Genomic DNA, 15,707 nt, shown 5'->3' on the forward strand with positions numbered 1-15,707 from the left:
TAGACAATATAGAAGAAATGGATAAATTCTTTGAATCATACAGTCTTCCAAGACTGAATCATGAAGAAATAAAAAATCTGAACAGACCAATTATTAACAAGGAAATTGAATCAGAAATCAAAAACCTCTCAAAAAACAAAAGTCCAGGACCAGATAGCTTCTCTGGTGAATTCTACCAAACATTCAAAGAAGATTTAATACCTATCCTTCTCAAACTCTTCCAGAAAATTGAAGAGGAGGGAATGCTTCCAAACTCATTTTACCCTGATAGAGGAGGGAATGCTTCCAAACTCATTTTACCCTGATACCAAAACCAGACAAGGACATCACAGAAAAAGAAAATTACAGTCCAATGTCCCTGATGATCATAGGTGCAAAATCCTCAACAAATATTAGCAAACCAAATTCAGCAATATAAAGGATCATACACCATGATCAAGTGGGATTTATTACAGTGACGCGAGGCTGGTTCAATATCCACAAATCAATCGTGATACACCACATTTACAAAATGAAAGATAAAAATCATATGATCATCTCAATGGATGCAGAAAAAGCATTTGACAAACTTCAATATCCATTTATGATAAAAACTCTTAACAAAGTGAGTTTAGAGGGAACACACCTTAACATAATAAAGGCCATATATTGCAAGCCCACAGTTAACATCATACTCAATAGTGAAAAGCTGAAAGCTTTTCCTCTAAGATCAGAAAAAGACAAGGATGCCCGCTCTCCCCGCTTTCATTCAACAGAGTACTGGAATTTTTTGCCAGGGCAATTACACCAGAAAAAGACCTAAAAGGCATCCAAATTGGAAAGAAGGAAGTAAAACTGTCACTATTTGCAGATGACATGATTTTTCATATAGAAAATCCTAAAGACTCCACCACAAAACTGTTAGGACTAACAAATGAATTTGGTAAATTTGCAGAGTACAAAATCCATATAAAAAAATAAGTTGCATTTCTATACCCTAACAACAAACTATCAGAAAGAGAAATTAAGAAAACATTCCTATTTACAGTTGCATCAAAAAGAATTAAATACCAAGGAATAAATTTAACCAAGAGAGTGAAAGACCTGTACACTGAAAACTGTAAGTTATTGATGAAAGAAATTGAAGGAGATTTCAGTGCTCATGGATTGGCAGAATTAATATTGCTAAAATGTCTATATTACCCAAAGCAATATACAGATTCAATGCAATACCTATCAAGGTTCCACTGACATTTTTGACAAAAATAGAGCAAAGAATCCTAAAATTTATATGCAACCACAAAAGAACCTAAATAGTCAAAGCAATATTAAGAAAGAAGAACAAATCTGGAAGCATCAACACTTCCTGATTTCAAACTATATTACAAAGCTATGGTAATCAAAACAAAAGATTTTGACATAAAAACAGACACAAAGAATAATGGAACAGAATAAAGAACCCCAAAATAAACCCACGTGTGTATGGTCAATTAATTTATGAGAAAGGAGGCAAGAATGTACATGGGGAAAGGACAGTCTCTTTAATAAATGGCATTGGAATAACTGGGAAGCCACATGCTAAAAAAGGAAACTGGATCACTATTTTGTACTATACACAAAAGTTAACTCAAAGTGGATTAAAGACTTGAATGTAAGACCTGAAACCATGAAACTTCTAGAAGAAAACATAGGCAGTAGGCTACTTGACATCAGACTTGGTGATGAATTTTTGTATCTAACTCCAAAAGCAAAAATAAACAAGTGGGACTACATAAAACTAAGAGCTTTTGCACAGCAAAGAAAACCATTAACATAATGGAAAGACAACCTATGAAATGGGACAAAATATTTGCAAATCATGTATCTGATAAGGGATTGAAATAAAAAATATATAAAGAATTCATAAAACTCAAAAGCCAAAAAAACCCAATATGAATAAAAAATGGGCAGAGGGCCTGAATAGACATTTTTCCAGAGAAGACATACAGATGGCCAATGGGCACATGAAAATGTGCTCAACATCACTAATCATCAGAGAAATACAAATCAAAACCACAATGAGATATCACCTTGCACCTTTTAGAATGGCTATTATCAAAAAGACAAGAAATAACAAGGGTTAGTGAGACTATGGAAAAAAGGGGACCCTGGTGCACTGTTGGTGGGAATGTAAATGGATGCAGCTATGATGGAAAACAGTATGGAGGTTCTTTAAAAAGTGAAAATAGAGCTACCATATGATTTACCAGTTCCACTCCTGGGTATTTACCTGAAGAAAACAAAAACACTAATTTAAAAAGATATGCACCCCTATGTTCATATATGGAAACAACCTAAGTGTCCATCAGTGGATGAACGGATAAAGAAGATTTGGTGTGTGTGTGTACGTATATATATATATATATACGTACACACACACAATGAAATACTACTCAGCCATAAAAAAGAATGCAATCTTGCCATTTGTGACAAAATGGATGGACCTTGAGGAATTATGCTAAGCAAAGTAAGTGAGACAGAGAAAGACAAATACTGTATGATTTCACTATATTTGAAATCTAAAAAAGAAACAAAACAAATGAAGAAACAAAACAAAATAAAAATCCTGAATACAGAGACCAGAAAGGTGGTTGCCAGAGGCAAGCAGTGTTCTGGAGTGAGTGAAATGTGTGCAGCGGGTCAAGAGGTACAACTTCCAATTATAAAATAAATAAATCAAGGGGTTGTAATGTACAGCATGATGCCATTAATCAATAATATTGTAGAGCATAATTGGAAGTTGCTAAGAGAGTAAATCCTGAAAGTTAACTTTGTATGGTAACAGATGGTAACTAGACTTACTCTGGTAAACATTTTCCAATGCATACAAATATCAAATCATTATGTTGTACACCTGAAACCAATATAATGCTATATGTCAATTATACCTCAATAAACTTTTTTAAAAAGTCCTACTTTTCTCCAAAAAACATTTATACCAGCTTAAAGCAAAAGACACAAGATAAAAAACAAACAAATAAGCAAACAAAACAGACATATACACTAATGGAAAAGAATCAAGAGCCCAGAAATAAACACACACATATACAGTCAACTAATATTTGACAAGTGAGCCAAGAATCTCTTCAATCAGTTTTGGGAAAACTGGATATTCACATACAAAAGAATGAATTAGGACCTATTCTTACACCACTCACAAAAATTAACTTGCAATGGATTAAAGACTTAAATTTAAGACCTGAAACTATGAAATTCCTAGAAGAAAACATAGGGATAAAGCTCCTTGACATTGGTCTTAGCAATGATTTTTTGGATCTGACACCAAAAGAACAAGCAACAAAATCAAAAATAAACAAATGGGACTACATTAAACTAAAAAACTTCTGTAAAGCAAAAGAAGCAATCAACAAAATGAAAAGACAACCTATGGAATGGGACAAAATATTTGCAATCTGTCTGTCTGATAAGGGGTTAACATCTGAACTATGTAAGGAACTCATACAACTCAAAAGCAAAAAAACAAATAATTTGATTAAAAAGTGGGCAGAGAACATGAATAGACATTTTTCCAAAGAAAACATACATTGACCAGCAGCACATGAAAAGATGTTCAAGATCTCTAATCATCGGAGAAATGCTAATAAAAATCACAATGAGATATCTCCTCGTGCCTGTTAGGATGGCTATTATCAAAAACACAAGAGACAGCAAGTGTTGTAGAAGATGTGAAGAAAAGGGAACCTTTGTGCACTGTTGGTGAGAATGTAAATCGGGGCAGTTGCTATAGAAAACAGTATGGAAGTACCTCAAAAAATAAGAAATAGAATTACCATATGATCAAGCAATCCCACTTCTGTATATATATATTTCTGAAGGAAATGAAATCACTGTTTCAAAGAGATATCTGCATCCCCATGTTCATTGCAGTAGTATTTACAACTGCCAAGGCATGGGAAAACCTAAGTGTCCATTGATAGATGAATGGTAAAGATGTGGTATGTAAATATAATGGAATATTATTCAGCCATAAAAAAGAGGGGGATCCTACCTTTTACAACAACCTGGATGGACTTTGAGACCGTTATGCTAAGTGAAATGTCAGACAGAGAAAGACAAATATTGTATATTCTCACATGTGGAATCTAAAAAAACCAAACTCATAGAAATAGAGTAGAATAGTGGTTATCTTGGGCTGGGGTGTGGGGGAAATGGTGAGATGTGGATCAAAGGGTATAAACTTCTAGTTATAAGATGAATAAGTTTTGGGGATCTAATGTACATCATGGTGACTGTAATTAACAGTACTGTATTATGTATTGGAAAGTTGTTAAGAGAGTAAATCTTAAATGTTATCACCACAAAAAAAAAGGTAATTATGTGAGGTGATGGATGTGTTTACAAACCTTATTGTGGTCATTTCACAATATAGATATGTATCGAATCATCACATTTTACCTTAAACTTACATATGTTATGTGTCAATTATATCTCAATAAAGCTGGGAAAAAAAGAAAAAGACATTAGATAAAAACGAAGGAAATTTGAATAAAGTTTGTAATAATCTATCAATATTGGTTCATTAGCTGCAAGAAATGTACAATACTGACATAAGATATTAACAATAGAGGAAACTAGGTGTGGGGTCTATGTGAACTCTCTTTACTATCTTTACAACCTTTCTATAGATATAAAACTATTCTAAAGTAAAAATTTTACTCAAATAGAAAAATATTTAAAACCAGTGCGCCCCATTTGAGTTACAGGTCCTTTGTTAGAGATGTGCTGAAACTCCTGGATAAATAAGTAATTTCTAGTTAGATACTCACATATATAAATACTTCTGTAGCTATTTCTACGAATGTCTTTTCGTTAGTGTCAAATCAGGTTGCTATTAGAATATGAGCCACTTAATACAAATGCAGTCCGCCATTTTGATCCTGAAAGTGCGCCATCTCTTTGTGTAGTGTCCTGGCGGGTTACAATGGCACCATCTTTGCATACGGGCAAACAGGCAGCGGTAAGACATTCACCATCACGGGGGGCGCAGAGCGCTACAGTGACAGAGGCATTATCCCAAGGACACTGTCGTACATTTTTGAGCAACTACAAAAGGTATGAAACTTCAATTTCTTTTTAATTTGAAATATTCTGCAGAAATTTACTGCAGGTGGAAAATTTATTGTGACATTTTATTATATTGTATGTAAGTGAGGAAGTACTATTGTGTAATAACTCTGGCCTTTACATTTAAGGAAAGTTTGGGATTTTGCTGAAGAAGTGGAAATTAAGAAGGTGCTTCTCATTAAAGGGATGCTGTTTCAGCAGAGGTTCAAAGGGATCCTCTGATACACCCATGGAGGTTAAAAGGACAGATAGCACATTTTGCCAACTAATATCTTATGTTTCTCATTAAGAAACCCATGAATATCCTTTTACCAAAATGGACCTATATTTTAGTTACTAAAGCACTGAATAGGATAATGTTACTGTACCTTTTTCACACTTTTAATAGATGCCCAGAGGAATTTACCAGAGTAAAAATCCTATTGCAATTCATATTATTATAAAGAAGAGATTCCCATCTATATTATATATACCATTTACTGTGTAGCTCCAAGTGTCTGTTGCTTTATCAGTATTTAATACAACATATAATACAACTACAAGTTAGAGATCCTTATCCTCATTTTATAGTTGGGAAAACTGAGTCTCAGGTTAAATATCTTTCTCTGGGTCCTTATAAGTAGCTGATCTGGAGGTCCATTCCTGGTCTGTGTGATGCCAAATTCTGTGCTTTTTACCATTACTTACACTGCCTCTGTCTCTCAGACTGGCTTTATTTTGTTGGTTGTGTTTAAACAAATTCTCTACAATGAGTCCTTTCACTTCTCCGGGTTTCTGTCCTGCCCTCTGTGAAAGTAGGGAATGGATTGTACCAGAGGATCTCCAGCATCTCTATTAGTTCCAACAGTTCCTTGGTTGTATTAATTCTGTATAACAAGTGTCCTAACTAGGGCAGTGGGCCAGTCATTCCAAAATTTCTCAACTGTCTGCTGTTTGCATTTTGAGTTGGAAAGATGAGAAGAAATCACTGAGATCTGCATAATTCTAATTTCCATCCATAAAGTAGCAATTACCCATTAGTTCAGCTCATCTCTCATTAGCTCAGGCATGCCGTCTCTCCATGCAAGAAAATTTGGAAGAGAAAAGGTTGAGTATAGTGTCTATGTTGCATCCAAATCCCTTCTTTTCACTTATGCATTTATTTCTGACGTTAGTTGTTTTGTTTGTTCCCAGATTTCACAACTGGGAATATAATTTGTAGTAGTTTTTGTTGCTGTGGCCCTAATGTGGAAGCTTGTTGTCTTGGAAAGATCATTGAGGTTGGTGTAGGCTGACCTTGTTCCGAGAAAGTCTACTGCTTCCAGCATGTGGTTTGGGGTGCTTACTGAATGTCTCAGGCTTGTGGCATTCACGTGAAGGCTGAATATACTGTATTCAAAGATATTGTGCACTTCCTGGCACATAGTAGACACTCAATACGTGGTAGTGTTACTACAGCCATTGATATCCATATGTGTATATGCACATGGCCAAATGATTTCTGACCAGTTCCAAAGAACTCTTTGAAACTCAGAACTAATGAAGCCAATTCTCCTGATTAAGTTAAACAGAATGAACAAATCCCTTGCTAATAGGAAATAGATTTGTCACTTTTAAAATTTCACCTAAATTTTATTTATCGAATACAGTTACCAATAAACAGTTCTAAAAGTCTAAATGTCTCCCAAGTACCTCCCATCTTTTGGGTTCATTGTCTTATGTCTGTTTGTCGTTGACATTGCCCTAAACCCCGTTTCATTCTGAATGATCCTAAATAACTTCCTGGACTTGGAGAGCGCCCATAGGACCAATTTATAGCCGGGCCAACTCTTCGAAATGGACAGATTTCTACAATGGGGCACAACACATTTATTATGATCAAACTGAACTGCTGTGAAACAAGTCAGAGGCAACTTGAGGTTCATCATGGAGATTGTCCGCATTGTATAGCTGAAAAATGCAAAAGATGCCCCAGTTGATTGCTTTAAAAGGCCACATGGAGCTCTCTAGAATTCTTAAAGGAAACATTTGACTTACTTATGGAAAGTACGTATTTCAAGATAAACTAAGAGCACAGTCCATGCTGGGTCCTAAAATGCCTGTGAGTGTGATAGGAGCACATTTTCAGTGATTTTAAAAGAAGAAAATGGATTCCATTTATTTTAGAAATCACTGCTTATTATTTTTGAGTATTGTGAGGTTCAAACTTGTTTTGGGGCAAGAGAAAAGGCTGTCTGCAGGAAACATATGTGTTACATTATAGTCTGGCAATCCTAAACACTAAAAGAGGAGTAATAAGGAAAGGTAGCTTGCCACATAGCTCAGTGAATTTTAAGTGTGTATTCCAATAAAAGCCCAGAAAATGCAGAAGCTAAAGGAGCCAAAGCATTATCCCTATCATCTCAGGACAGGGGACCTGCCATTTTCCTGAGTTTTTATGATTTCTCCTAATTTCTGGAAGAAGAGAGTTTCCCCACTGCAGACGAATATACAATTTAGCTGGGTTTTTTTGTCTTTCTTTTCCTTTCCTTTTATATTCATATACTGAATTCTCCATTTGGAGGCTTTTAGAAATAATAATAAAAATCAATAACAACAGCAATAATAACAGCGACAGCAATGATTTATTGGTGTCTGTTATGGGCCATACATTCTTGGTAGGATTTTAAATACAGAATCTATTTCTCTGTCACAGCAGTTCTGCCATCTAAGGGTAATTATCCCCATTTTAATAGTTAAACAACTGAAGAGAAGAGTGTAAGATCACTCAGTTTAAATGGCAGATCCAGATTCAAACCCACTTTTGTGTGTAATGCTAAGATGAGCTCAGAACTGTATGCTAAAATCCCATCCATAATCCAGGGTGTGTTTCAGATATGTTCGGGTAAGTTTTAGAAATATGTTGTTTTAAACAAGATTTCAGGGTGTTGCTAAATCATCCTTCATAACCTTTAATGTTCTCTGAGAATTTTCCAGAGAAAAGCAGTATATATGTTGACCATGGAATCCCTTTTCCCCGTGAGTATTTCCTGGAATATTTTAGGAAATACTGGATTAGACTGAAGCCCACACAGAGTCTGTCTCATATTTATAGTTTCTGACACCTGCACTAAGCCAAGCTTCAACCCAAAGAATTATGTTGAAATGATGCCTTTGCTAAACTAGGATACTAATGTAATCGATAGACCATTTGTCTTGATGAGCAGCCAGAGTCACTCACATCAGCAGGATTTCCAGCATTTGGATGGGAGAAATTTGCTTGGTAGAGATTCAGTCCATGCTGGCACCACAGACTATCAGAATGTGGAATTTCAGCTGTGGCCTGAGTGTTTTACTATAGTCATGTGCTGGCTGAGAGTTGCCGTAATTTTTCATGTACTGTTTTGTTTTTATGAAATGGTAGTATCTTTATTTGAATAGTTTGAGCCATTTTAGGACCAGAGAACCATATTAATTTTAATCTGAAGAGCACGTAGGGAGTCATCATCCAACTTCCCCACTTTAATGGGTGTGGAAACTGAGGCCTCACGTGATAGGGGCTCATAGCTAGTAGCACTAAGATTCCAGCTTTGGATTTGCAGGTCTCTATTCGCTCCCTCATCTCTATGTCTTGGTCCTCTCTCCCTCTGAATAATACCTTTTAAAGGAGTTGTCTTAAATATGGGTGAGAATCAATCAGGAAGGTCATCCTAAGCAATCCTCTCTGTGAGTATCTACTCTGACCTTCTTGCCACAAAACACTAATATATTCTCCTCTTATGAGAAGCAGGATAATATTTTCAGAAATGGAAGCATTTGTATTTTGGGAGATATAAGAGGAGGGTGCTATTATTTGATATTTTGTATTGAAAACTGAACTTGGAATTTTCTCAAGCACTGAAAACACTCAGTTTCATTCCATGCCAAAAGGAGTAGGTCCTTTTAGTCTGTTGGCAGAACTGAGACTAGGAACAAATACCTTGACTTTTATCCTAATTTCATTGGTGCCTATGTCATTGCACTTTAGTAGTGTTCCAAAGAAAATGTTTTCCTCTTGTCATGAGCCGAATATCTCTAAATTGCCACCTGGGCCAAGAAAATTAACCCAACAGATAAGGTACAGGCAGTGAACTGCTGATGTCCACTCTGACTGTTACCTGATTGACCTGAACTGTTTCTGTCCCCTAGAATTCACTTTCCATTATCTATTTAATGTCTGTTATCTATTTATGTCATCAGAAAATTTGAATATTAGCAAAGTAAAAAAAAAAATTATGATTAAAGATGGAAACTCTTGCTACTGGAGTTTTTAAACTGAAGTAATAATTCTGTATTCTTTTATGAATAGGCTGTTCACAGAATGTAAGTTTATTTTTTTCTTAGTAACCTTATTTTTTTGGTCTGGAAAGTAAAAAATGGTGTATTATACAGTTCTGCAACCAAGTTGGCTCATTTAAGTATATATTGACTTTTTATGTATAATGTGGAACAATAAAAAACAACAGACTAAAGTTGCTTGTAATCACGGGTGTTGGCCATTAAAAAGAAAAGCTTCATGCATATGGTAACTGGCAACTTGAAAGTGTCACGAACTGAAAATTTAAACCATACAAAGTGAGAGAGGAGAGAAACTGAGAGGAAACTACAGTGATAAATGTGTTCATCTTCCTCTAAGCTGAATCGTTATTTATAGCCATTAAATAATGCCTTTCCCTTTTCCAATCAGGACAGCGGCAAAATATATACAACACACATTTCCTATTTGGAAATCTACAATGAATGTGGTTATGATCTACTGGATCCAAGACATGAAGCCTCCACTTTGGAAGACTTGCCGTGAGTAGCAGAACAACAAAGAATGGGGGGGAAATTACTTTCAGATGTTCTCTTCAGTTGTTTTCTTTGAAACTTTGTATGTTTCTGGTCTCAATCGTAATTAACAAATACTGGATAACAGAATCTTTTTGAAATACAATGGATATTTTTCCAGTTATGGCAAACAGACAGTAGTGATGGGAACTAAAATTGCTTAAAACTCATTTCTTGGGAAACTCTCTTGGAATTGCTACAGGAGAATGCAGTGAATGTTCTCGGAGAGTGGGTGCAGAGAGGATTGATGGGATGTGGCAGCACTACTTTACTCTTGCCGTGTGAAACCCTTTCACTCCTGTAATTGTGGCCTTTCTCTGAAGAAGGTATTAAAATTAGGGTTTAAGCAGCAATAAGAGAAACTCAAAGAGAAAATAAAACATTAAGTTTTCCCCGAATTTTTCTTTAGTATTATTAGACTAACACTGACAATCATTTGGTCAGATTGGCACTGATTGTTTCATGACTGAAATATAAATAGAGTCTTCAGAGCTTATCTATTAGTGGAATAAGTTACCCTGCCAGCATTTATATAACATTACTCACTGCATGTTTGAAGATCTGCCTAAATTAAACATATCAATTGGTAACAATTCATTTACTTTTGTCCAGATATCTTCATATATCAGAAGTTGCTAGAGCCAGGGAAATATGTCTTAGTATTCTTCTTATTAAATATTCTGAAACAATTGTAAAATATTAATAAATATAATATAAAACGTATTAATCCTCTACCAAAAAGATCAGCAACCAGTTGCTTATTTTAATTTGCAAAGGAAAGAAAAAGAAATAATAAAGAAAATGTTATAGTCTTTACATCACCTTATATGCATTCTTCCATTAATGTTGATTGAGAGTTTTTATATATCATCTCTTTTATGCTAACAATATTCATTAGAGGGAGTTCAGAGACAATTATTGTTGGTACTCTAAATATTTGTATAAGAATTAAGAAAAAGGAAAGATTACTGACTCCGTGGAAGAAATTAGTCCTGAAGAAACTTTTGGAGTTAAGTTCACAAAAAGGTAAAACTTTCCTCATAGGAAGGGTGGGAACAACAACATTAAGGACATGAAGGTGTGGTCAGAAAGGCATTGAGGACTCATGTGGAATAAAATAGAAAGGCCTACTGGAGCCAGCTTTTGAGGGCCTTGAAAGACCAGTTTTCGAGGTAAGATTGATCTTTGCTTTAACAGCCTTCTTAATTAGTTTTCTAGCCTCTAGTCTAACCTATATACCTCTAGGCTAAATCTTACTTAAAATTGCTTTTACAAGTCACATCTGCACTGAAGAGCTTGATGCCTGCTTAGCAATAATCCAGGAAGCAAGGGCTTGGCTATGATGAACATGGATGAAGAGAGGTACATCTGAGAGATATGCAAAATAAAAAAAAGAAAGAAAATTAATTGATTGTGCCTAGCACCTTGGATTTGCTTGGATTTGAAAAGAAGGTGAATCACAGCAGGTTGATGCTCTCCTCATTTTACTAATTGAGAAGAGTAAGCCCAGAGAGGTATGACTTGCCCAGGGTTTCAGAACTAATTGGTTAACGGTAGAGCAAGGATTAAAAACCAGATACTCTCACTTTCACACAAGAGTAGCAAAAGTAGGTTCAAGATTTTACCACAGGCCTGGAGAATTAAGGAGTGATTGACCTAAAAATGAGATTTCCATTAGAAAACCTGATTGGGTGGTGATGATGAGTTTCGCATGTATAACTGGTGTGTAAGAATACTGTACTAGATGTTTACATTTCTAATAAATTCCTCAGAGCTAGGAAGTATGCCCTTCTTGAGTTGGTAGTCTCTCTACCACCTAGGCCAAAGGTAGTCCTTAATATTTTAAAAAACATATCTGTTAAATTGACACTATGAAGTAGACTTTTTGAAGATGACAGGTAAAGGAAAACAGCATGAGCTCTATGAATCTGAGTCTAATTGATGTAATTAGATGCAGCCTCATTATGGGAAGAACTATAAATGAGAAAAGTCCATTGAACTCTAAGAGAAGTTGTGTAATACAGAGGAAAGAGCACTTGATTAGAAGTCAGAAAATTTGGGTTCTAGTCCAACCCTACAATCTTAGATAAATTTTTCCACTTTTCTGGGTTTCTCTCTGTGTGTAAAATCCAGGCATTGGATTATATAATATTTAACAACCTTCCAACCTCCAATGTCAAAGATTGGCGACCTCACAGGATAAGACTAGTTTGGTGATTCTTCTCCCCTTCACAAAAGAATGAAATGTTATTTAGATATTTTTCTATCATCCTCTGAGAAAAGAGCCATAAGCCTCTTGAGAGCAAGGACAATGCCTTAATTCACTGTAAGTCTCTGCATTTCCCAGCATGCCTGCCATTTAATAATGGTTCTCAATGTTGGTCAGATTGTCTCTATGGATGATGCTAGTTTTCTCTCTTAAACTACTGCTCCTTCTTTAGTAGCTTTGCCTTCTTGTTGGAGAATGAGTTCGCTGACTCAAGTCAGAAGTGACCTCAGTTGCAAAACAGATGTTTTCAATGAACTACCACACACATGCAAAAGTGGTTTGAAAGAGGCTCTTATCTTACATTTTGGACTATAATTTATGACCAAAAAAATCATTAAAATGAAAATGAGGAGATTTTCATCAAGAAAGGATATTCCCATATCCCAGTACGATAGCCTATTTACTTCAAATATATTCAGTACTATAACAAAACAACTCTAGAATTACATAGTCTTTTGGTGTGGGGATGAGATTTGACTGGTATTGAGTCTACTAGTTGTCTGGGGATTTTGGAGGGTCTGCCTTTTACTAAGATTATAAAGTAATCTTTATAACAGAATGTGACTTTTGCTATACCTGGATTGGATTAAGGCTATGCACTGTTAATCTGGTTTCACACACTCTTGAACTGGAACAAGCTCTAACTCTGAAAAACTGTCTGGCTGGTTGACTGGTTTTGTTGTTGCAAACTGGAGTGTCCCAAACACTCTGAATACCATCCAAAAATAATAGGCAAAATGTCTGTTGACCTTGTAGTCATCCATTTGAGGGACAATGGCAGTATATACATTTGATCCCCTCCACATTTTTACACTTGGTTTACTCATGTAAAATCAAATTCAAGATCATTTTGATGTTGCACAACAACCATCAGCAACAAATTTCTTATCCCTGAGCAACATAGCTTCCCCCAAATCACCTGCTGGATGCTCGTCTCACATGCACTCTGCCTTTTCTGTTTCTTTTTCTTTTACATTCTTGTGAGTTCCACCTCTTTGTTGTTGCAAAAACGTTTGCAAGTGGCCTACCTGTGGACTTTGTATATATGATGTCAGGGCACCAGACTAAAGTCAATTGCTTTTTGCAAAGTTGCTATAGTCATTTGGCAGTGAGTTGTGTGTGTGTGTGTGTGTGTGTGTGTATGTGAGAGAGAGAGAGAGGAAGATTGGCCCTGAGCTAACATCTCTTGCCAATCTTCCTCTTTTTGCTTGATGAAGATTGTTGCTGAGTGAACATCTGTGCCAATCTTCCTCTATTTTATGTGGGATGCCACCACAGCATGGCTTGACAAGTGGTGCTAAGTCTGTGCCTGGGATCCAAACCTGCAAACCTGGGCTGCTGAAGCGGAGCATATGAATTTAACCACTATATCACTGGCTGGCCCAAGCAGTGAATTTTTAGATACAACACCCAAAGCATGATCTGTGAAAGAAAAAATAGATAAATTGAACTCCGTTAAATTTAAAACTTTTGCTCTCTGAAAGACACTGTCAAGAGAATAAAAAGACAAGCCAGACGCTAAGAGAAAATATTTACCAAACACACATCTGATAAAGGGCTTGTATCCAAAATATACAAAGAACTCTTAAAACTCAACAATAAGGAAACAAACAACCCAATTAAGAAATGAGCAAAAGATCTGAACAGATACCTCACCAAAGAAGATATACAGATGGCAAATAAACATATGAAAATATGCCCAACATCATCTGTCATTAGGGAATTGCTAATTAAAACAACAAGATACCACAACACATCTTTTAGAAAAGCTAAAATCCAAAAAACCTGCAATAACAAACGCTGGCAAGAATGTGGAGAAACAGGAACTCTCATTCATTGCTGGTGGGAATACAAAATGGTACAGCCACTTTGGAAGACAATTTTTAGTTTCTTACAAAACTAACCATAGTCTTATCATATGATTCAGCAGTGACACTCCTAGGTATTTAACCAAATGAGTTGAAAATTTATGTCAGTACAAAAATCTGCCCATGAATGGATATAGCAGCTTTATTCATAATTGCCAAAAACTGGAAGCAACCAAGATGTCCCTCAATAGGCAGATAGAAAAACAAACTGTGGTGCATCCATGCAGTGGAATATTATTTAGTGATAAAAAGGAATGAGCTATTAAGCCAAGAAAAGACATGGAAGAACCTTAAATGCATATTGCTAAGTGTAAAAGCCTGTACAAAGAGGCTGCATACTGTATGGTTCCAATTTTATGGCATTCTGGAAGAGGCAGAACTATAGAGACAGTAAAAAGACCAGTGGTCCCAGTGGTTATAGAGGGGAGGGGTTGCAGGATGAATAGGTGAATAGCACAGAAGATTTGAGGGCAGTGAAACTATTCTATATGATACTGTAATAGTGGACACCTGACATTATGCATTCTCAAAACCCATAGAATTTACAACACAAAGAGTGAACCCTAGTGTAACCTATTTATTAACCTTTAGTTAATAAAACGGCAATAACAAAAAGGAATGAACTATTGATACATTTAATAACTTGAATGAATCTCCAGGGAATTATGCTGAGTGAAAAAAGCTGATCCCAAAAGGTTATATGCTATGTGATTTCATTTATGTAATATTCTTTTTTCCTCTTTTTTTATTGCAGTAACATTGGTTTATAACATTATATAAATTTCAGGTGTACACCATTATATTTCGACCTCTGTGTAGATTGCATCATGTTCAGCACCCACAGACTAATTACAATCCATCACCATACACATGTGCCTAATCACCCCTTTCACTCTCCTCCCTCCCCGCTTCCTCTCTGGTAACCACCAATCCAAACTCTTTCTCTGTGTTTATTTGTTGTTTTTGTCTTCTGTTTATGAGTGGAATCATACAGTATTTCACATTCTCCCTCTGACTTATTTTGATTAGCATAATACCCTCAAGGTCCATTCATGTTGTCACAAATGGCCAGATTTCATCATTTCTTATGGCTGAGTAGTATTCCATTACGTATATACACCACATCTTCTTTATCCATTCATCCCTTGATGGGCACCTAGGTTGCTTCCAAGTCTTGGCTATTGTGAATAAGGCTGCAGTGAACATAGGGGTGCAGGTATCTTTACACATTCATGTTTTCATGTTCTTGGATAAACACCTGGGAATGGAATAGCTGGATTGTATGGCAGTTCTATTCTTAATTTTTTGAGGGTGTAATGTTCTTTAAATGGTAAAATTATAGATAACAGATTAGTGTTCGACAGGATTTAGGAGGGATGCGGGAATGGTTATTCAAGGCCAGTGAGGGATCCTTGTGGTGATGGACTTTTCTGTATCTTGACTGTGACTTTGGATACACAAAACTACCCAGCTGATTAAATTGAATAGAGCTAAATACACACACACACACACACACACACACACACACACACACGAGTACAAGCAAAACTGGGGTACCTGAATAAGATCAGTGGATTGTATCAATGCCGATGTCCTAATTGTGATATTTTAATACAGTTTTACAAGATATTATCATTGGG

General features: G+C 35.9%; 1 protein-coding gene across 3 annotated transcripts in view; it reads left to right on the forward strand.

The window, feature by feature from the left end:
* The window catches only part of KIF6 (kinesin family member 6), a 375,031-nt gene that overhangs the window by 78,669 nt on the left and 280,655 nt on the right, over positions 1 to 15,707 (forward strand). For all 3 annotated transcript variants that reach the window (XM_046641148.1, XM_046641149.1, XM_046641150.1), the window contains 2 exons: positions 4,944 to 5,091; positions 9,788 to 9,897. In XM_046641148.1, coding sequence (XP_046497104.1) covers positions 4,944 to 5,091; positions 9,788 to 9,897 — 258 coding nt within the window. The remainder of the gene's footprint in view (positions 1 to 4,943; positions 5,092 to 9,787; positions 9,898 to 15,707) is intronic.

Source organism: Equus quagga, chromosome 15 (assembly GCF_021613505.1).
Source record: "Equus quagga isolate Etosha38 chromosome 15, UCLA_HA_Equagga_1.0, whole genome shotgun sequence".
NCBI classification, from domain to species: Eukaryota; Metazoa; Chordata; class Mammalia; order Perissodactyla; family Equidae; genus Equus; species Equus quagga.